Source organism: Lepeophtheirus salmonis, chromosome Z (genome assembly GCF_016086655.4).
Source record: "Lepeophtheirus salmonis chromosome Z, UVic_Lsal_1.4, whole genome shotgun sequence".
Lineage (NCBI taxonomy): Eukaryota > Metazoa > Arthropoda > Copepoda > Siphonostomatoida > Caligidae > Lepeophtheirus > Lepeophtheirus salmonis.
The window spans coordinates 12,260,947-12,284,392 of record NC_092584.1 but is presented as its reverse complement, the minus strand read 5'-3'; the positions used below and the strand labels follow the sequence as shown (position 1 = coordinate 12,284,392).

The 23,446-nt window shown below is 32.3% G+C and overlaps 2 protein-coding genes across 4 annotated transcripts in view; one reads left to right on the top strand and one right to left on the bottom strand.

The window, feature by feature from the left end:
* The window catches only part of LOC121130102 (haloalkane dehalogenase-like), a 91,092-nt gene that overhangs the window by 47,280 nt on the left and 20,366 nt on the right, over nucleotides 1-23,446 (top strand). The window lies entirely within an intron of this gene.
* LOC121130101 (uncharacterized) lies at nucleotides 4,122-5,820 on the bottom strand. Its single transcript, XM_071893744.1, has 2 exons — nucleotides 5,734-5,820; nucleotides 4,122-5,669 (listed from the first exon to the last, which is right to left on the bottom strand). Exons 1-2 carry the CDS (start codon nucleotides 5,743-5,745, stop codon nucleotides 4,293-4,295), a joined length of 1,389 nt encoding a protein of 462 aa, XP_071749845.1. The 5' UTR covers nucleotides 5,746-5,820; the 3' UTR covers nucleotides 4,122-4,292.

Sequence of the window (23,446 nt, the reverse complement as noted above, 5' to 3'; positions counted from 1 at the left end):
TGGTCTATTCAAACCTGAACACTTACTAATTCAATAATTAATGAAGGTTGAGTGATTGAAATTAATTCCTATTCCGATGTATTAAATCATCAATAATTAGTTACAAAATAAAACAAACTTGAACTCTACCTTACGTATAAGTTGAGAAAATGGCACTTGAACGTGATCGACAAATTTCGCGTACTCCAAGCAGTTGAGCGTCTCAAGGACCACCCTCTACGCCAACAGCAAGTCCAAAACGTTGGAGACGAAGAAGAGATCTCTCTAAAAAGACCAAACTGGATCCGAAAGAGTTAAAGAAAGTAGACTATGCCAATCTACTCAAGTCCATGAGGGGCCATGCAAGAAATCTCAGGATTTCACACACCAGACTATCCAGAGATCTATCAAAAAACTAAATGGACAAAACCTTGTGATGGTGAAGAGGCCACGATTGACACCAACAATGAAAGAAACATTTATCCTCCGTTCCAAGACTCTTTTTACCCATGGATCCCTTATTCCATCCCCTTCGAATACACCCTTTGTATGCATGTCGAGGGGAAGGCATATAGTGTCCGTCAACGCAACACCGGGCCCCTGTAAGCCACTGTTAGCCAGTACTGGGACGCAATGACAGAGACTACATCTCCAGAGGGTGCCAGGCCTTCTGCCGCCGTCTGGAAGACATCTTTGCCTCTGAGAGTAGCTACATTAATCAAATAGAGAGCTCAGAAATACTATTTATAATATTAAAGTTGTTGAAATTCTAATGCTAATTAATAAATTATATCTTGTTGAAGTTTAAAATTCAAATTATTCAGATTTTAATGGACCACTCGTGAAAACTTTTTGTCTCTTCAATGAAAATTAAACACCCTGTTCTTAAATTTCGCTCTAGCATTACCTTGAACTCTTCAAAATTCCGTTCATTGCAATTGGTCAATTGGGCAGATTATTTTTTTGTATTATCTACTATTGGTTAAGGACTCAGTCAGTGCCTTTAAAAAGATTTTTCTTTTGTGTAGATTTTTTTTCTCAAATTTTCAAAAACAGATCCCATTTTTTCTGACTAACATCTCCTTTTTTCCAATTCTAATATAAAGTAATTTTTTTTAGCATTTAAAATGGTGTGGCCTTTCTTTTTTTTCTAAACCAAAAAAAAAATTTTCGTACTTTCTTAATAATTTTTTTAGTTATATGGCTTTTTTTTTAAAAAGAAAATAATGTTTAATTAATTAATTATTATTTGTGCAAGAATAAAACTTATAATCTTCCATTAAATAATATTGGAATCAAATTTCTTTTACAATCCTGAAAATTTTAATTGGGTGTATTAGAGAGTACTGTACCGAAAACTACTTTTCCCAAATCTAACAAATATTTCTTTCATTATACATTCTTAAAACAATTTACAGCCAAGATAGGAGACAATTCATTTTCGGCTCGGCATTACCGTGCTAACATAAAAATACTCAATGTATTTTGTTGTCAGCTGTCTATTTGATATCTCATGGCTATTACATAATGTATACTATTTGATAAATAAACAAAGTAGTAAGTTATTCTATAGTTATGCTCCGTTTCCAAAAAAGCAAGAATATTTGATAAATGTATTTTTAATGAAGTCATGTGTGTTTCCAAATAATAAACGTCGACACAATGACACCATATGAAGTTGTATTGTTTTACATAAGTGTTCTGCTCGTAAATTAAGGCAAGACCGACAAAAGTCTTTCATTATATTGGGAACAAAAAGTCAGTACACGATTTGAAAATAGTTAATTATTATCTGGACGGAAATATAAATCCAAATGAGAATACAAAATTTACTTAAGATCGAACCGAAAATAACCCGTCTCGGATCAAGTATCAACACATATGTGTATATCATCTTTAATAGATTCAAACATTGTTGACTCGGCATCATTTTAATTCAAGACATACAACGAATTTTTTTCAAGGTCATAGGTTTAAAATGTCTGGATAATAATTACGAAATAACTGAACAAAATTATCAAAAATATGCAAAATTGAATTAAAATAAGACATCATTTGCATAAGTAAGTTTTTACTAATGGATTTTGTTAGATAAAATTATTATCTTAAAATGAGTTAAGCACTTAATTGGATGATCCTATTTCCTCAATTACTAAATCGAATAATCTTTGTATTGTGATTCATATAATCAAAAAGCTTATTTGATCCATGTGTCTTAGGATTTTATTGAAAAACCAATGTATACAGTATGTCCAAAAATTGATGGTGGCATTAAAAATACCTAAAAATAATATATATATATTTTTGGTAGGAATAAAATGAAATTTGGCTGATACAATCATTAGGCAATATTGAATTTTTCTGATGCAATAATTTTCCATGATTCCATCATACATCAGTATAAAAGGGCTCAGAAAACACCACAGGGTGTTTGTTGAAATTCAATATCCGAAATGGTGACTCTTTGGATACCAGGGCCACACTGTTGACATAATAGATGGTGGATCCAGCTAGAAATACTTTGCTCAAAGGTTCCAGATTCCTCTCGGGACCTTTGAGAATTGGTGTAAGGAAGGAAGAACACACCCTTGCAAATCAGAAGGGTTGAGGAAGGATGAAAAAAATTAGCAAAGTTCCCAAACTGGTGATTTCAAAATATTTGACCAAAAAGAGACAATACACAAGGAAACTTGCAGATAGATTCCCTTCCAAGGCCTATCCAATATCCAAGTAATCTGTCCACAACTATATGAGGCACTCTTTGAATGCTTTGCCATACAAACCTCGTCTGCACCCCAAACTTTCAGAAAACCAAAGGAAGGCCCGGCTCCAATTCTGTTGTGAGCGGAAACACTGGACTGCAGATGATTGGAAATGTATCCTCTTCAGTGATGAAAGTCTATTTGAGCTATTTCATGCCCCAAATCCCCAAACAGATTTGGTTTGGGCAAGAGATAAGGGAGATGTGGACCCACTCCAACTGGGACATTTCCTCCGAAAATTTAGGTTTGGGCCGTTAGCAGCCATCAGGCAGGGTCAGATCTTCACCTGATTCCACGAAACCAAACTGTGACGGGCGAGTACTCCGTAACGGAGATCCTCAAAAGTGTCTGTTGTCAGCTTTGTCTCGTACTGAAGAAACTGAACCTCCTTTGAAGATGAAAATGTTGTCTGACACATCAAGAACCATTTTCCACCAGGATGGTGCCCCTGCTCACCACTCCAAAAAGGAACAATAGCGGTTTTCAGACAACTTGGATTCCTACCAACAGTCCTGGTTTGTCTCCCATTGAAAATTTGTGAGCCTTGGTCCAGAGGGAACTCAATCAAAATGCCCCAGCAACTTCAGAGGATGAATTTGAAAAGAAAAAAACTGACAAAAGCTTGGGAAAACATTTCTCCAGATACTTTGAATAATCTGTATGAAGGGATACAAAACGCATAAAAAATATATTAAGCTTAAAGGTCGTCATATTAGGAAGTAAATAACGTTTTTGCCAAAAAACAAAACAAAAAAAAACCGAAATCACTTGTTTAAGTTATTTCATGATTTAAAAAAAAAACCACGCTCAATTTTTGGACATACTGATACTTTCAGAGTGGGGACCCAAAACTTGCAGTGTCATGACTAACTTACAAAAAGACAATTCAACACCAATTTTCAATTTGCTTAAATACTACATTAAGCTATATTTTCTATTCAATTTGTTATCTTCAGAAGAAATAACAACTTTGAAACGACGGCAAAAATATAGGAATTCGTTGAAGATGAGGGACTTCACTGAGGCGCCTTAGAATTCATCCTTAAAACAAAAGTTGGTGCAGAAGTTTTAGTTCTTCTTGTCTGTGTTGGTCTGTAATGTACTTATTGATGATGAGTCCATAGAGATCCCAACGATCTCTGCAGCCTTCTCGGCACTGACACCGGTGCAGAGTAGATCCCACACGTGTTGCCGTTTTTGCACTTAGAGATATGGGAGGTTTATTCCTGTTGTTTGGTTACGTAATGGAATATCGTAGTTGAATGCTACGGCAAGTTTTGGTTTAGGTTATATTTGATTTATTATTTCGCAAAATAGTGCCACAATTTATCCCAATGTATCTTCTTATTGGTCAATCTTCATTAATTATATATCGATAAATTAACAGTTTTTTTGGCTTTTATTGACATTTTTCAAATCTACAGTTTTATGTAAATTTCAACAGCATGATATAAAATAATTTGTAAAAGTTCATTTCAACTCAAATAATAAAGGAGTATGAAAAAGAAACAGGTATTTAATTAAAACTTTTTATAATGAATTGAGTAAACTTTAGCTGGGGTAAGAGGGCAAAATGGGGCTAGTGTTGACAGGGAAGTTTCTTGATGCTGCACCGATGGAGTTTAATCTACTAGATTGTCCTTCAAATCCATTCAATTGTCCTTCAAATTCATCAAATTGCCCTTCAAATCCATCCAATTGTCCTTCAAATTCATCAAATTGCCCTTCAAATCCATTAAATTGTCCTTGGAATCCATTGCCGGATCCGGAATTGAAAGATGAGTCACTGAAAGATCCAGGATTGAAGGAAGAATCACCGTTGAAACTAGATCCAGGATTGAAGGAAGAATCACCGTTGAAACTAGACCCAGGATTGAAGGAAGAATCACCGTTGAAACTAGATCCAATGGAAGATTCAGGATTGAAGGAAGAATCACCATTGAAGCTAGATCCACTTGAAGCCCCAGGATTGAAGGAAGAATCACTGTTGAAGTTAGATCCACTATGAGATCCATAATTTAATGAAGATCCAACGTTAAAATTAGGTCCACTAGAAAAACCAGTATTTAAGAGCGAGTCATCATTGATAATAGATCCACTAAAAGACCCAGGATTGAAGGAAGAATCACTGTTGAAGTTAGATCCACTATGAGGTCCAGAATTTAATGTAGATCCGACGTTAAAATTAGATCCACTAGAAAAACCAGTATTTAAGAGCGAGTCATCGTTGATAATAGATTCACTAAAAGATGCAGGGCTGAAGGAAGAATCACTGTTGAAGTTAGATCCAGTGGGAGATCCAGAATTTAAGGAAAATCCACCGTTAAAGTTAGATCCACTAGAAAAACCAGTATTTAAGAGCGAGTCATCGTTGAAGCTAGATCCACTGGAAGATCCAGAATTGAAGGAGGAACCACCGTCAGAAGCAAAAACAATTTGAGCTTGAACAGCATCAATAATTTCCTTGGGAATATGGGGACCAGAGGGTTGGAAACCATTCTCATCAGCGATCCAGTCGACGACGTAGATTTGACCATCATCACCAATGTATTCATAAGATCCCTTCATGACAACAACAGATTTCCCTCCAACATCAATAGTGGATCCAACAACCTGTTGCTTAATTCCATTTTCGGTTTCGAAGGCATAGCTGAAGTCACTGTTGTCTCCTAGGGTTCCTGGAGGATTATTCGTCTCACTGATAATGGCTTCTTGGCGAATGGGAGAAGTGTGAGAGATTGATCCACCGAAGGAAGATGATCCACTGAAGGATCCAGAAGAACCATCAAATTGAGTGCTTACAGGATTCAAACCAGAAGCTTGTCCAACGAAAACATCATCATAATTAGTAAGGGGATCATCACGTCGAACTCTAACGAGTCCTGCGTCGATGAGAAGAGCATAGCTCAAAAGGACAGAGCACAACACCTGTAAATATGTGAATGATTGCTGTAAGTATTTCGTAATATTTTTTTATACAATGAGTTCTTACAAATGTGTTCATTGCGATTTATTACTGTTGTTGTATAATGTTGATTGATCTCTCAACTGATGTCTTTGATATGTATTTTTGTCATATTTAAAGGAAAAAGACTTCCTTTAATCGGATGTAAAAATTAATCCTAAAGAAAAGAAAAGCATGGCTATGAGGGCCTTAAAAAACTGAAGGTTTTCTGTGCACTCTATTACTGATAAAATATCATAAAACTAAAAACTACAAATTATTTCAGCTTGGTAATTAAGGCATTTGAGGGCATGTAAAAAGGACAAAGAACTTTCTGTTGTGTAACTTATCTTCTAAGTATTTTTCTCAAAATGATGAAACAAATTATACGCTAATCAATTCATACTCCACAAAACCCACTCAAAAGAATACAAGCAGAAAGGAAGGGTTCATAGGGCAATGCGGCATATGTAGTTCTACTTTGCCCGTTGCTCCACCCAAAATCGACCTAATAACTTTTTTTTCATTCTATCAGGATATGCCATAAAGGAAATTAGGGCATTTCATGTGACCATGAGATACAATTTGATATTCAGTGAGTTGATAAAAGTTTGACTCAATTGAATGAAATAATTTTTCTTTTACAAAAAAATAAATAAATATATATACATATATAATGCTTACTGTCGTGAAAAGTCTTTAAAAATTATGAACCATCTGGCGAGTAAAAAAATATTTTTGTATGTATGAAAATTTAAAACTTATAGTTTAAATTTTTTGAAGAAATATATCAATAATCCACTACTATTTACAGAAAAGGAAAAATATTTATATATTTATTGAAAAAAAATAAATCAAATATTAAATTTTCTAGTAAAGAATTAAGAATTCTTTAATTTAAGGGAGAGCTACAACCCTTTTAGCCTACCTCAAAGTTTTCAACACCTTTTGTCAACGACATCCATCATACGGGAAGTTTGAAGACAATTAAAAAGAAATTGCAACACAAATACTAAAGTACTTCTGTTTAAACAACATTTTTAGCATTTCCGTCTCATATTTAAGATATATAAATCATATTTAATATTAGCTAAGGCTTCAAACATATAACAGATCAGGATTTAAAATATATACTTTCTAATATGACGCACTGAGTCTCACACACTCTCTTAGCTATATCGTTATATTTTAGATTAATTAGTCCCTTAGTTACAAAATAATAAACATACAGTCAAAAATGAGGCCTCCACCAACCGTAAGACAAACAGATCTTGCTTTATTAATATATAAATAGTAGTAAGGGCATGCCTAGGATTATATTTAGTGGGACACTTGGTTTTTTAAGTTTTTGCAAAAAAAAAAAAAAAAAAAAAAAAAAAAAAAAAATTATTTAATATTTATTATTACAAAAAATTAATATTTGAAATTTCAAAAAAATAAAATTAAATTGCTGTAAAAAAGCAATGAATTTTTGATTTTTTTCTCCAAAAAAATTAATTTTCAGTAAATTAAAATTCAACAAAATTCCAAAACCAATATACTTATTGGGGCGCCCTGAATCAGTGTTTTGGCGGTTACTTAGTTTACTATTTATTCTATTATATAACAGAATAATTAAAAACAGGAAATTGACGTCACGAGGGATCAATTTTACCTTCTTTAAGGACCGATTAGTGGATTAGACTGGATGGTACGGGACTGAGTTGGACCGCTGTGGGATTTATGTTTACTCCCTTCTCTCTCTCTAATAACAGGTATTGACTGCTAAGCTGCTCTCCCCCCCCCCTCAAAAAAAAATAATCAAATATAACGATTAACACGTTAGTTTTCGGTTTAGGGTGATCATATTTTATACAGCTCTAGGAATGGATCGGTATAAAATAATAAAACTATAGTGAACACTCGGTAGTGCACAAAACTTCGCATAAAGTCATTTTACTTAAAAATTAACAGTAATTTAACAGTGATTGTTCCCAATTTATTCAAAAGTTAAGGTCAATTATACGTTTTTAACGTTTTGTGTGACCTTTGACCTCTCACAATTAAATTTGAGTGATGTATCTCTGTTTTAAAGTTATGATTGATTTTGTATTTGTATCGTTTTGTCGTGATATCTCAAAATTGAATGATTTCTTACTGTTTCTAAAAATATAACAAAGGGTGCGCCTTTACCAGTCTAGCGATTATAGCAGTTCAAGCTGTTCCAGCCATTGAACCCCTAGAATTACAACTGAAAAAATCTAAGCCAGACAACAATATATTGCTAATCAGTCTTGGTTATTGTGCTTTTATTCCGAAATATACAGAAAATACAATCAAAAATAAATTAGTTTTAATGAATAAGTGAATATTCACAGTTTTTTCCTGTGGAATTGAAAAGAAGATTTTTGTACGTCGCTCGGGTGATACATTTTTATCAGAGTTTCAAATAGCTAAGGGCTTCTTATGGATCTGGAAAAGTGGTTTTAGACACTAGACGTTGCAAATAAAAGATTATGGATCCAGCTCCGCTACTTAGCCCGTCGGGACCCTATAATATGATGACAAAAATATTTCTTAAGCTGGGGTTTCCCAAACTTTACTATGTAGCTCAATTTCTATGCATTATTTGGACATCAATAAACAAAACAATTGAGTGAGGACATACATATGTACTGTCCACAAAGGTATTCAATATTAAACTTGGCAAATAAGTATAATTAATCTATGTTTGTAGGAAATTGAAAAAAGAAAAAAAAAATCCCTTAATTATTTTTGTAGTTTATATTTTCTACTGATTTTGCAAAAATTCAATTATTACTATTTTTGCAAAATATATAAATATTATTATATTATTTTCTCTTTCATCCCTCATCAATCATTAGTCATTCAAATCCATTGTTTTTTTCTTTGAAATCTATCAAACCATTTCGCAATTTATCTTTGTTTTATTTTGTATCTCTTTGTAGTAAAACAAAGCACTTTGATTTCATCTCTTTCTTGTCCATTTTTTATTTTTTTTTAGTCTCGACGAAATATTTCCTTGGTGACGCTATGGTGTAATATATTTATAACGTCCTATTGCCAACTGGGGGGCTTCGGGTTCTCGATTTTTTCCGAATAAGGGGAAGGGAGGGGTATGGGATATTTCGGAGTCTCCTTCATTGATGACTGATCACTATTTCACTGATCAATAAAACCTTTCTAATATGACGTTTATCAGCAGAGTTGTTTTATTAAAAAATAGTGGGTTGAAATTTTTTAATGATAATTTATTTTCTAAAATAAACAAAATTATGCAATGGAGTCAAAATCAACCCCCCTTAGGGAAGTCAAAAATTGTACTTGTTTCACCACGTCATGAATGTACAAGTTGTAACGAGTCAAAAGTGAATTATAATAGGTGTAGAAAAAATAAATCCATTAATTATAAAATCTTTTCTCCATTCTCCATTAATGATCAGCTCTTTTCAATCAAAACAGTGCGCTTACATGAGAGCTGATGTGGGGATTGTGTCTATTTCTTTCATCTCATAGCTGCTTGTGTTTTCTTTGTTAAGCCTCGGAATTTTCAGCCCATATGTTACCTATACTTTTATGCAGTGATGGCAAAAATACGATAATTGAAGTTTTATTGTCCTTGCCGTCTTGAACAGTGTTTTTATTTTCTACAACTGTTCTCATTATTCTTTCATTCTTGAAGAGAGAACATATTATACGTATAAACTATAAAGTGTAATGCGTTTCCTCTTGAATGACGGAGTTTAACGATGGGGAGTTTTAATTGTATCTTTTTTGGACTCGGTGTAGAAGTAAGGATCGAACTTGGAGCAGAGCGTTAGTCCCCTCAAGAAATCTACCGAGAATGAAATAAATCTTTATTATTTGTCTTTTGGTGTGCCTTTAGCACGAAAACTTTGGAAACCACTAACTTAGGGGACATGCATGTACGATGTTTTTCTGTAATAGCATCCTGTTAAGGCTGATAATTAGCTTGAGCTTGAATACCGGGTTCTCAAGTTTTTGAAGTTCTACTTGGTAGAGATTTTGAGATGTTATGTCAATTACTGCTTAAAAATATAAGAGAATATATCTTCCAACGGTATATTCACACAAGAAGGATCTAGCGAAGTCTCAAAATGGCTAGCTACATGAGAAGCAGACCCGTCAACCAAAAACAGATGTGAGTCAAAAATAGATTATGGAAAAAAGATTCCGGGTTATCTTGAAATATAAGTAGAGCCATCTATTCTTGCAATATTTAAAATGATTTCATTAGAGGTAGAAACAGGAAAAGTAATACGTAGTGAGCGAAAATTCGAGCAATTTTATAACTCTTTTAAAATGATGAGCGCTCTCCCGCTCGTTATTTCAAACAAATGGGAGCACTCCCACTCAATAATTTTGAGCGTGCTCAATTGAACACCACTCAATAATTCTTTGAACATGAGTAATTCCTACCTATATCATTGCTAGATACGGAGTCCGGCGTGTGTTTATTTTATTCATGGCATAACTGTTCACAGCTAATCTTCTCCCAAACACTCTTCCAATTGTTAGAGTTATAATTGTTCATTTCAAGTTTTTGTAATATTACAATAGATGGTGTTATTTTCATATATGACATTTATCAGTCAGACAGTTGTATTAGTTTGTCAAAAGACGGCTCCATTCTCGTTCGTTTTCTACATAAACTTATTTTAGTATACAAGGCTCATGCTCCATTTGAAATAAGACTATCAAATTAATTCAAGGATAAAATACTTTTTGAAGGGGGTTATTAAAAAATCCCATAAAATAGGTGTGGTAAAAAGAAATCCATTATTTAAAATGGATTTTTCCAAGTTTTTATATTACAGAATCTTATCATTCTAACGCCATCTAGCGTAAACCGATTTAACTTATAAAAAACGAGATATATATTACCAAAGCTATCTATATTAAAAATAGTGGGTTTCAATTTACTATTGTTATTCTATATATTATATAGTCCTCTCAGTTTAAGGTGGCACCCTTTAAATTACCAATTAAATATAAATTTATTAATAAAAAAATTTTTTTAGTAAATATATTGCGACAGCTATTTCATAAAATTATTCAATGTAGCCTGGTTAAGAACACTGATTAGAGGAAAAGAAGAATACACATCGACAGCTGACAACCAAGTACAGTATACATACTTGTGTTATTGAGCATAACCCGGCGATGTAACTGTTTACGTAGATGTGGCTCCAATCAATGACCAAGATAAATCTTACTTTCGATATAAAAGATAATATCTTTTTTTTAATAACTAATATTAAGTTCCAGTACCCGATGCTTTTTCAGATCCGGGATAATGCAATGTTATTACCCTTAAAAGATAATTATTAGTTACTAGTAAAACTATTGTTATAGAAATCTTAAATTACGTTATCCTTTATTGTGTCACACAACCTTTCTCACGAAAAGATGCAGAAAAACTCTTCATTTTATTTATGGTCTAAACCTTAATAAATCCTGGGGGTGGGGGGAAATGGTACACTCTTAGAAGATAAATTCTTGAAACGGTAAAGCTGTTAGATTTTTCAAATCCTTGCAAAAGCTGTACACGTTTTTAATAATGGTATCCACGCTTTTGTTGACTATCCAGTTCTTTCAATAATTATGCAGTTTATTGTGCTTAATTATATATTTATCGAATACTATAAAAAAGAAGGTATTAAGCATATATTTTGTTTGGTGTTTCCTCTCAAAGACTGAATTTTTCCAAGAAAAAAAAAAGGGAATAAACGCGTCTCTTTTTAATTATAAGTCATTTATAGCACAGAACATTATTGTATAACGGGTGTTAGTCTTAATGATATAAGATATAACTCATAGCATCAACAATTTCTTTGAAGATACCAACCTCCGATGGCCCTACGTAGAATTATGTACCGATGCCACGGATTTCCGTTCGACATGAAAATAATCTTCAGTTAATTATTCCTCAATATAAGAAACACATTAGTGGATGATGTTTTAGGCTATTCTAGTGGTTCAAAGGGATCCTGTTCTTAAAGCGCTACAATCCGATCCCAGAAAGTCGAACCTAGACTCCAATATATTGCTTATCGGTCTTGATCCTTGCGCTTATTTTTGGTGGTTGTATTTTTTGGTATATTTATAACCTGTTAGTATGCCATCTACATAATTTTATGTAAATGAAACACATTATTACTTTTATTGCATCACGCAACCTTTCATCCGAAAATAAAATTAAAAAATCCGGGTACGCTACTCAACTTGTCGGGCCCCTATAATATGATAAATAAAATATTTCTGAAGCAAAGGCTTCCCAGACTTTACTATCCCAAGGCCCCATACACCAAGCTTTATGAAACATTATTACTATGTATGTGTAGAATGAAATCAATCCTCAATTCTCCACCTACCTGCACCTCCCATAGTACCCCCTCACGGCCCCACTGTGAAAACCATTGCCTTAAACAACTTTAATTTCTGGGGCCCTTGTTTGAACTTGTGGCACTACGAACTCTGGCTATAAGGTAGCTGAGGCTATGTTTGTATTTGATATAATTATCGGAGGGCAAATTTTCTAGCGACACCCCTTGTTTTAAGTGCTTTTTACTAAACTGATCCTGTATAAAAAAGAACTGAGACCGGAATCAAGACTGATAATGCTGAACCGAGGCACAACCCATTGAATTGGAATGAAACGGATAGAACCGCTAAACCTGAATTGGCCACAACCTTGCAGATTAATAATAAGAACTAATTCGAATCAAACCAATCACTTTTTCTTTTTTTCTCCTAATCAATATTCTGAACGTTGATTGGTTGAATTGGAATTAGTTCACTTTGAGCTGTTAGTTCAATTTTTCAAATTTTTTCCATAAAATTTTTATTTTATGTGTTATGTCTCCCCTCGTTGCATTTCCTTATGATAAAAGTTATAATTATCTTGACGTATATGTAAACAAAAATAGAAGACAATTCAATAGGAAAAAAGTTACTTTTTTTTAATTGAGTAAACTTGTTTTGAAAAAATTCAAAAGCTTTACCTATTCAAAAAAAAAAAAAAAAAATCTATAGGTTTTGAAATTTTTTTTCCAAATTTTTTAATTTTTTAATTGAAATTTAATTTTTTGATAATTTTTTTCCACAAAAATTTTATATTGAAATATATTTTTTGTGAACATCAGTGGATTTTTCATTATTCCAAAAATATAAAATTTGTAATTTTTTTCAGAATAGCTGTGAATTATTTAAATTTCTTAAAAAAATATATATTTTTTTCGGAAAATTGAAGATTTCAGAAAGTTAAATTTTCATTGAGTACTGAATTAAATAAAAAAAAGAAAATCTAAAAACCAAGCATCCTTCAAAATATAATCCTGTTTTAGCTTTTGAAGGTCTGAGAAACACCACATATATTTTTAAGATCTGTTTTATCTCTAGTTTTAACTCCCAAAAAAGGCTCTTTCTTCCATTATCATATTTTTTTCATCACTGCTTATTAGTATACATGTATATATATGCACTAGGAAGAATTCCTCTTGAACATGAGTCAAAAATCCTTCATTGTTATTGTTATTGTATGATTATGAAGTATTGTGGGCATCTTGTTTTTATCTTGTAAAAAAAAAACCCCAAAAACCCCGTCAAAAAGTATAAATGTGTTACTGCTATGTGCGTTAATTTCCAAAGGAAGACGAGTTTATCTTGTTCATGCTTAAAAACAAGGATAATCAAAATCTTTGTAACATGAAACATTGATAAGATACTACGTTTTTTTTCTTCTTCTTCTTGGAAGAAGAACAATTAAATACTCGGGAATGGACAGTACATAATATATAAACATCACATAACGAATATTTACAAAGGATATATAAATAACATTTTCTTTCTTTATTTCTTCAATGTATGTCTTGTGATATATACAAACAAATTAAGTAAGATTAATTTTATTTCGTTTATCTTGTACTAAATATGTTATAAACATGGAAGAAAAAAAAGTATGAACATTTGTTAGTATCTATTAAAGTAATTAAGAATTAATCTTTGACTAAAGAAAAAGTCATGTCCAGTCTATCCATTCTGAGTAAACTTTATTTAATTTGTCAGGATATGGGAATTTAAATAAATTATAGGATTACAGAGTATCAACAAACATTGGAGGCTACTGAGGGCAAGGATCATGACTCTTTTCAGGGCTGTCCGCAAAGGAATGGAATAGAGATACTGTAGCAAAAAAATTAATTTTTTGTGAATAGCTCTGGATTTTTTAATTTTAACAATTAAAATTTAATTTGTGAAATTTTTCCACAAAATTAAATTTCTTTTGAACTGTGGAGTTTTGAAATTTTTCACAAAAAATTTAATTTTTAGTAAATAGTTAAGGATTTTTGACATTTTTTTTAATGTACATCTGTTTAAAATAACAGATAAAGATTTTGAAAATACATAATCTCATAGTTTCATAACCTAATGGCATTATTCCCTATTTAATCATTCCCCCTTCCATATTTGGAATCAAATTTACATATTTCGTTAATGAAAAATATACGTTATATATATATAAGCCAGTCCATCACTTTTTCGGAGAATTAAGGCTATTAATTACTTAATGGATTTTATTTGTTTTTATATAAGCAAATAATATTTTGATGACTATTTTTTTCAAGAATGTAAATACAAATATGGTCCAAAACGAAGTGTGAAAATTTATATACTGAGTGCCCAATAAATTAGGAATTCTTTGAATTTTAAATTTCAACTAGATATAATTGATTAATTAACAATATAATTTCAACATAATTAATACCACAAATAGATGTGTGTCTGAGCTCTCTTAATAATTAATGTAGCTGCTCTTCAAAGCAATGTTGACTTCCAGGCGGCGTTGGAAGGCTTAGCAACCACTCCGGATATAGTCCTCTGGCATGGTGTCTTATTGCTGGCTGACAGTGGCTTTGAGTGCCTAAGTGTTTTAATGTCTGACACTGCAGGTCTTCCCATCGATATGCACTCAAATAGTGTAGTCAAGGGGGTTAGTATGAGGACTGTAGGGGGGCAAAAATGTCAATAAAGCGTTCAAAATAACTCAAAAGAATCATTCAAAAGAGAAGAGATGGCTTTTTTAAATTGCTGGTATCAAAGGTGGCCTCTCCTCCCTCACAAGACTCTTTCCAACAAGTTTTTGATAGTGCTCTTGTTAATTTCGAGTATGAAATCCCGAGATCTCTTGCATTGACCCCCATGGGGTTCAAGGATAGGGCTGAGAAAAACAGTTTTTCGCAATTTTCTTACCGAATTTCGATTTGTCGATCTTTTTCCCAAAAAACAAAAGATGGACTTCTTATCTAGGCACATTTTCCATGCATATATATTGGTATATTACTTGAAGTTTATAACACAATTTTCAGCAAGTCTATGTGATTTTCCACTCCCTCTATGGCCAAGCAACATTAGGACAATATAAAACGAACATATTATACCTTTATCATGACAGGAAATACACCCTCAATCACGTCACGAGATTACGATTTTATCATCTTTAAGTGGGACGTAACTGGACTACGATCCTTGGTTCTACATAAGAACCGTCAAAATGTTTTATATAACTATTTTACTCAGTTTAAAATAGTAGGAGTCAGTGGCCGCTTCACTTGAAAAAAAAAAAAAAAAAATCATATTTTTTGTTTAAATTTTGGAAATTTTCTTTTGGTATTTCTAGTAAATAAATTTTATATATCGTTCTTATATTTTTCAAAAAAAGCTCATACAAAAAATGAAATATGCTTTTCTAAAAACAAAAAAACGTCAATCCATTAAAAATGAAACAAATGGTTAAGAATAATATTTTTAGGGAAAAATTCAAAGCTTAAAAAAAAAAATATATTCAAGACCCACGCAAGAAAAAACGTCTTGAAGCTGGAGATAATATTAAAAACAAACTTGAAAGTGGTTGACCAACCAAATTAACTTCAGAAGCAGCCCGAGAGGCATTTGAAGCCAAACAAGAATGAAAAGGACGGAGTTGCCCAAGAAAATAGTCATTACCAAGTCCACAGCTTTAAAAACAGGCCTTTGGAGTTGGTAACTAAAATGCCCGACTCCAACTCCAGTATTTCGAATGTCTCCGACTCCAACAAACAATTTTTTATTAGTATATTATATATCCTCTATAATAAATATTGAGTCATTTGTGTCTATAGACTATAATTATAGATTTAATTTATAGCTATATGGAGTTGTTAGGTATAAAGAAAATATTTGGAATTTAAGATATTTAATAAGATGAGCAACAAACCTAGTAGATCAAAATATATCTATTGCTAATACATTCATAAGTTTATGAACATAATTTATGCACTCGTAACTGTGGAACGACAATACACACAGCCTCTCAAAGTAACGATACACTTTAAACTGATGACATTGACTATTCACAAGACTACATAAGTAATGAACTAGCATGGCTACTGGCTATGCTCCACCCAAAATAATACTTTAAACTTTAGAAAATTTCAGGAATTGTGATTGTAGAGAGCATAGAGCAAGTTTGAAATTTGGGAAGTATTCTTATAATGAGTTAACTTTCAAGTTTAATAAAGTAATAGTACTTAAAATTTATTAGGATATAGAAAATGAAAACGGATTTTTATCAATATAGTCATTTTGTTGAAATATGTCACTGAATCATAGTTATACCCTAAAAATTTGATTAAAAAAAAGGTGGTCTAAAGTCCAAACCTGTCGAGATTGAACATTTTAATGGTCGTTTTCGGATTCTTCTGTTTAAATAACAATAATAGATGTGATTTTCAGCCTGCAGGCGCTCCAAGACCTTCATTTGATTGCATAACGTAATCATTATAGCTTGTTTTTTTTTTGTTTACAGGCCACGAATAAAGTTTTCCTTCATGGATGAAACCATTTTTATTTACAAATGGGATTTGGTTTAAAAATCGTCAATTGACTAGACCAAATTAGTTTTCTTCTTCACTTCACATTCATGATAGCTTAATCCTTGATTATAACAAAAATATAAAATAAATCTAATATACTTAATTTGTATTTGCCTTGATTTTATTTTATAATCCATTGACAAAATAGCAGAGACAAGTTACTGATTTTAAATGCCAACATTTCTTTTCAAAGGAATGGAAAAATATATGTTAACCAATTTCAATCTGTTGTGTTTTATTAGTATGTAATTAATTATTCAATTATTATTTTAATCTAATTGGTCGATATCGTAATATAGCTATTATGTGAGTAGACTTTATAACATTCCTATTATCAAGGTGATACTCCATAACAAAAAATCAGTCTATATATAATGATGAAAGATTAAAAAAACAAAAAAAAAACCCATTATTATTGAGGTTGATAACAATCAAAAAAAAATATTTACATCCATACTCATAATAACATGCGAGTATATGAGTTTTATGGACATTTTGCTTTGGAGGGATTTATGTTATAGAATAAGAAAAACATAATTTGAGTTCGAGATTTTACTTGATGTTGAACTCTTATAATTGGTTAACAATGAAAAGAAATATGAATGGTTCAAGAACACAGGAAATGTCGTCTTCCCATATCACAACGCTCAAATAAATGCGTGAAGGGGAACCACATATTTGTAATGAGAGGTTAGGCACTTGAAGATGGAGATACAGTTACAACCATATAATATATGGGTCTCACGACCACACACATGTTATTCAAAGCTAATTACTTTGCTTAATCACGTTATCTTATTTTATTGAATCCCATTATTCTAGCATGTATATATATTTATATTTTAAAAAAATATGTATAAACGTTCATTTTGTTATGTTGTCAGATTAATGCCGCTTTTCATCTTTGATCAAATCAGTAGTAATTATAGATTTCCTAACCCAAAAAAATGTACATATATATAATAACGCATGGGATGAAAAGTCCCGAGTTTATCAAGAATTACGTTTTTTCCCATTCAAAATGGCCTTTTCCATCAAGAGCCACACAATCATTACAGCGCCGCTTTAATATTTTAATGGCACTTTTTAATAGTCGTCAGTTTCAGAGATAATCTATCCTTTGGAGCGAAATTTCTTAGCGGAAAACATTCTCTTAGGTCTGCGAACAGCCAATGGTTAATAAGAAGCAAATTTTGAGAGTAAGTTCGATGTTCAATTAATGTAGTTTAGCCATTTTTTTATTGACTTGTCATACGTTGTCTTGTTTTGATGAACCAACAATTTCTTCTTCTTCAAAAGAGGCAGTTTTTTCGTCATTTCTTCCTTTATTTCTGTCTCTACGACCACTTGAACTCAGCAAACAAACGTTTGAGGATGGAGTACCCATAATACTTTTCAAACCATTGCTGAGTTTGAATTGTATTGAAATACTATTGCATTTTTGTGATAAATTAAAACAAGAAATTGTTTTTGATCCACTGTTTTAGAAATAACAAAAGTAGCGTCATATTCAGCACAATAACTCACAAACTAAACAGCAGATTACAATGATACAATTATGAAAAATGTTATTTAACCATAAATTGGAATGAACACTCGATGGGTTGCTAAACCTCACCCTAAAATCAAATTGACTTATGTATCTCAATTTGTTCCAAAATCATTGCATTTAGACAATTTGTGTTATCTTAACCCTTGACTTTAACCTATAGTTAATTTAATAGCCTTCACTGTGGCCATATATAATCTCCGTAGAAAGTTTGATCAAAATTAATATATACCTTTTGCTGGTATCCTGGTGACTAGCAAATATACTGAGGCAAAAACATAACTTTAACCTTGGTGTGCAGGTAAAAAACTAACTTATGACTTTTGTTTGCAAAAGAATAACTTTTTTTTTTGTTGTTGCTTTTAGCCAAAGGAGTTGATTTGAAGCGTAAATATTTGGTCTTTCTCTTTGTGTAAGAGTATTTCCTACTAGTAAGTCTAGTTTAGAAGCAATATGACATTTTATTTAATGCAAAAGTTGCTCGTATTTACAAAAAATTAGAAAAATTTCTATATTTGTATTATCAATGAGGCATTAGTAGTGATGTAAATCAAGTATGTTTTCTAGCTGGCCCGTTAATTTGTAATTTGTGGTATAAAGAAGGAATTTTATTTTCCTTTGCAGTTTCATTATTATTTAATTTCTGAGATGTGAACATCCTTTCCTAAATAGATTCAATTATATTCAAAACCTGTTTGAACGTTTGTGTTGCTCATAAAAGACGGAGCGTAACCAACAGGATTTGTTGGTGTTGTAATTGTACGTCCTTGTTGGACTCAGAGTAGCATTGGGGATCGACATCAGAGTAATTCTTGCCAATGTCCTTGTTTATGTCCTTTTCTCCTTCCTTTCTTGTCACAGATGATTGTAGCTGATCTAGGAAAAAGGTTTTGAGTATTATTCTTTCTCTCTTCCAAAACATTTCATCAAATTGTCAGGGTTACCATATTGTTTTTTTTGTTTTTTTTTAATAATCCCATTCTACACTGGATTTCCATTTTTGGGCATGAGGGTTGTTTACTAATATTCGTTTGTAAACAAAGCAGCAAAGAGTGGCACCGTCTTGTGGCAAAAGAATACAAGTCCCTGAATGATAATATTATTTAATAAAAATTCTTCTGCGCATTTTTTAAACAACAAGCTGCAGACTATCACACCACCTTGAGAATAACATATATCTACATATTTAGTTTACTTATACCCTATTTAAAATAAAAGATTATCAGGGACGACATGAATATCTTGATACCATATTTATCCACATAAACCAAGACCATTACTACTCACAATTCAAAAACACTTATAAAATAACTTGAAAATCCTTCTGAAATGATTTATATTCATATAATAAAGATATTTTGTTGTATCACGAAACCTTCCTAACAAAAACTATTTTGTAAAACAATATGAATGGTGATCATAAGATTAAAATAAGGAGTTATAACAATCAAATTAACTCGTTTTGGCGTCCTAATAAAGGACATTTAATAGGAAACATATTAATCTAACAAAGCATTAGATACATACATATGTCACTTTGGGCAAATATCATACTAAAGAAACAACAACAACTAAAATACAGGAAGAAATAGAACAAGTGTCAAGCAGGGCCATAAATAAGGATCAAGACAGTCAAGGGCAATTTCTATGGCAACTTTGACTTAGAATTCTTTTTTTAAATTACCTTGAATTCTTATTTATAGAATGTATGCATGGGTAGCCAAAATAAAGGCCTTTTACCTAATATATATAGGTATTATATCATTTCGCAATAAATAAAAATATATATATGAACATTTTGTGTTGTAATTTTAATTTATGATGTCAATAATGCATTTATTGAAGATAATCTATTCATCATCAAAATGTGATATATATTATATCGCGCAACCTTTCCTACAAGAATGAAAAACATCGAGACTTTAAATTATTTATTTTCCAACATCCAGACAGGAAAACTTTGCTTTATTCAGGGTACAATTTCTATTGAACAACATAAAATTTTTTTATTACTATTATTACTCAATATAATTGCCTTTGGCGTCAATAGTGGCATCGACTTGACCTCGGAAACAGGATCAGGTCTTGAAGACAGTCTCCTTTGTCAGTTTCCGTAATATATCCGGGTTCTCGGACATCAGATTGAATTTTTTGTTGCAGGAGGATCTGTTGGTGTTTTGCGTAACTGTGCCTCGCATAACGAAGTTATGGCTTGAGGTCCAGTGAGCTTTGAGGGCAAACACTGGGTTCAAAAAAGTCTCAAAAAGTTATGACCTTATTTTAGGATCAGCAGGTTTTTATGTTGATTCATAATCCCCCTAGAGACTTCCAGTTCCTTCCTGACTCTCCAAACAAAGGTTTTGTCTAGAAAATTAGACTCTCAACATTGCAGAGCGGATTGAAACAAGGACAATCTGCCTTTTCCACGATTGTGGAATAAATTCTTCATAGATCGATGTTATTTCTTCTTAACTGACGCCAAACATTCCTGAGTAGTGACCAAAACAAAAAAAATGTCCTGCAACGGCCACACATTGTAGATACACAAAAGAGAAATCTCACAATTTTGCAAAAATTGAGTTAGATAATTTTTTTTTCAAAGATAAAATTTTCTAGTAAAAAAACAAAAACTCCCTTTATTTATTTAATCTTTTTTTGGAAGGGGAGCTACAGTCCCTACAACCCACCTCCTTGGGGACGCCCCTCTTGAATATTTTCATCCAGTCCAGTTGGAGTCGAAAAATATTTCAGTTTTCTTTGGAGTTCATTTCATGTCCCACGTAATAGTTGGTAATTAGAATTATGAATACTGTAATTAAATTAGTCAATTTAAGATGAGGGAATTACAGCTTGCAAAATTTGTTTATAAAAGTTGCAAGCTGTACAGAAACTTATAATATGAAATAGTTAAATATTGGACTTTGCAGGAACATAAATATTTCCCAAGAATTTTTTGAAGGTCCAAAACCCCGATTAATCTCTGGGAAACTGGATCCCAAAAGAGAGAACCTTGTTTATAATGTATTCAGGCTTTTCTTGAGTTTAGTAATAAATAAGTATCGAATCTAAAATTGAGTTGTGAGTCTTAGATATCGAGCCCAAGTTTTGGATTGTGGGATTGAAGACGAGTCGCAAATTTTCAAAATATGGCTAACTTGGAATAGCCTTGATTTAATATTTTAATCGCTGTTATTTTTATTAAAAATAAGTTGAATTACTTAACAAAAAGATGACTGAACCAAACATACAATTTTTTTGCGTTTATCCCGTGCCTCTAAGTATAAAAATGTCCGAGTAAGAATATTAAAGGCAACGCGTTTGCAATCTCCTTCACATCGGTGTCAGTGCCAAAAAGGCTGCAAGGACCGTTTGTATCTCCATCCAGAACGGTGCTAGGACAAAATGTCGACTGACGAAAAGTCAAATGCACAAAACGTCCAAAAGACTAAATGTCAAGTAGACAAAACGTCTACCATACAAAATGTCGACCGTTGAATAAATAATAAGGGCTTACTCTAAATGGTGTTAATCTTTATCCCATTCAGACATTTCCCGCCTGAAACATACCGCCATCACCACCACTCCTATACAAACTACTAGTAAGGGCCCCTCCCAATCCCAATATAAAACCAAAATGTTGGGGGTGTTTTCAGGTACCGCCGACTCCCAAAATGGGATGAAACCCAACTCCAATATTTCAGAAACCACTAAGAGCCCCTTGAAATTCCTCATTTACATCGAAAATGTTGTGGGTATTTGGGGTGCTGCCGGCCTTCAAAATGAGATGAAACCCACTGCCACTACTTATTTGCCATTTACATCCCTTAGGGACCCCTAAATTTGAGGGTGGTTTGGATTTCATGTCGGTGTGGAATATAAATTGATCTGTTGGGAGTGGTTATGAAGGTAACTTATCTGACGTTGCTGGGTTTCATCTCATTTTGGTACCCGGAGGTACGCAAAATATCTCTAAATTTTGAGCTATACATGTGGGGTTGTGTGGGTTCTTTGCTGTTAGTTTATATAGGGGTGGTGGAGTAAATATCGCGGGCGGGAAATGTCTCGAGTTAAATATCGTAGAAACTGTTTTTCATATTTTGTAGTATTTTCTGGTGGACGTTTTGATTTACTGCCATCCGAATATTCACTAATGGATGGATAATATAGATAGATGGCTGATATTTTTACCAGCTAGATAGTAAGGTATTTTGAAAAAAATGAAAGACCACCCATGTAGACGAGACTGCTGATATGGGTAAATACATATATTAACAATGAAAAACATATAATTATTTACGTAATGCAATTGCGTACCTAGATGCAAAGCAGTTGCCTCATTTATCTCCACGAATGGTCATAATTGATAGCATAGTTACACATATAAAAGCAATTACATAAATACCTATAGACGCCATGATCATAATTAAATCACATTAGTTGTGCCTCAAGAATTAAAAGATGATAAAATATCAAAAACAATAAAAAAATCCCCCTTCTGGACCGTAACACATCTTCTTTTTTGACAAGTTGTACTTATCAAATCCTATATTTAACAATTGTTCTTCCTACTCTAAAAAATAATAGATTGTCAAATAAAGGACTTAAAAAAAACCACATCAACAAATATCCGCCAGATTTGTTTTTAGGGAACGAAAAAAAAAAAAAAAATAATAATATATCGTCTGTTTATTGTGTATACTAAGTAGTTCTTTGTTTGTTGTTTGACCTTGATGAAAGGTATTGCATAGATGATGATACACCTATAGCATAAAACTCTTCTTTTGACCCATGACTGTTGTTGCTCGTGTAAAACTACTTTTCAATTTATCAATATAATCATTGCTAACGTAGGAGGGAGTTTTTGATATTACTATTTGGTATAATATAGTTAACGTTTTAAGGTAGTTGGTTGGGCAAAGTTGGGCGTTCGAAATGCTACAAAAATATGTTGAAAAGTTGCGACCTCCCTCTGATCTCATTGAAGTTAATACATTACTATATATATATATATATATATTTATATACACAATTTTTATGTGCAAAAAATATACATATTAGAGTGTCCCGATTTTGTGTTCATATTTTTTTCCTCTCGCACAAAAAAACTTTTCTGGTAGGGATGACAAAAAACTAATTTTGGTAAAGTTTGATTTCACTTTGGGCATTTTTGGCGAAGTACAGGCTATTGATTTAAAAAAATAAAGAAATATTGTGTTGAAATTGTAGGCATTTTTGAGATGTCAAAACGGAAACTGATTTTGACATGGTAACCCTGAAA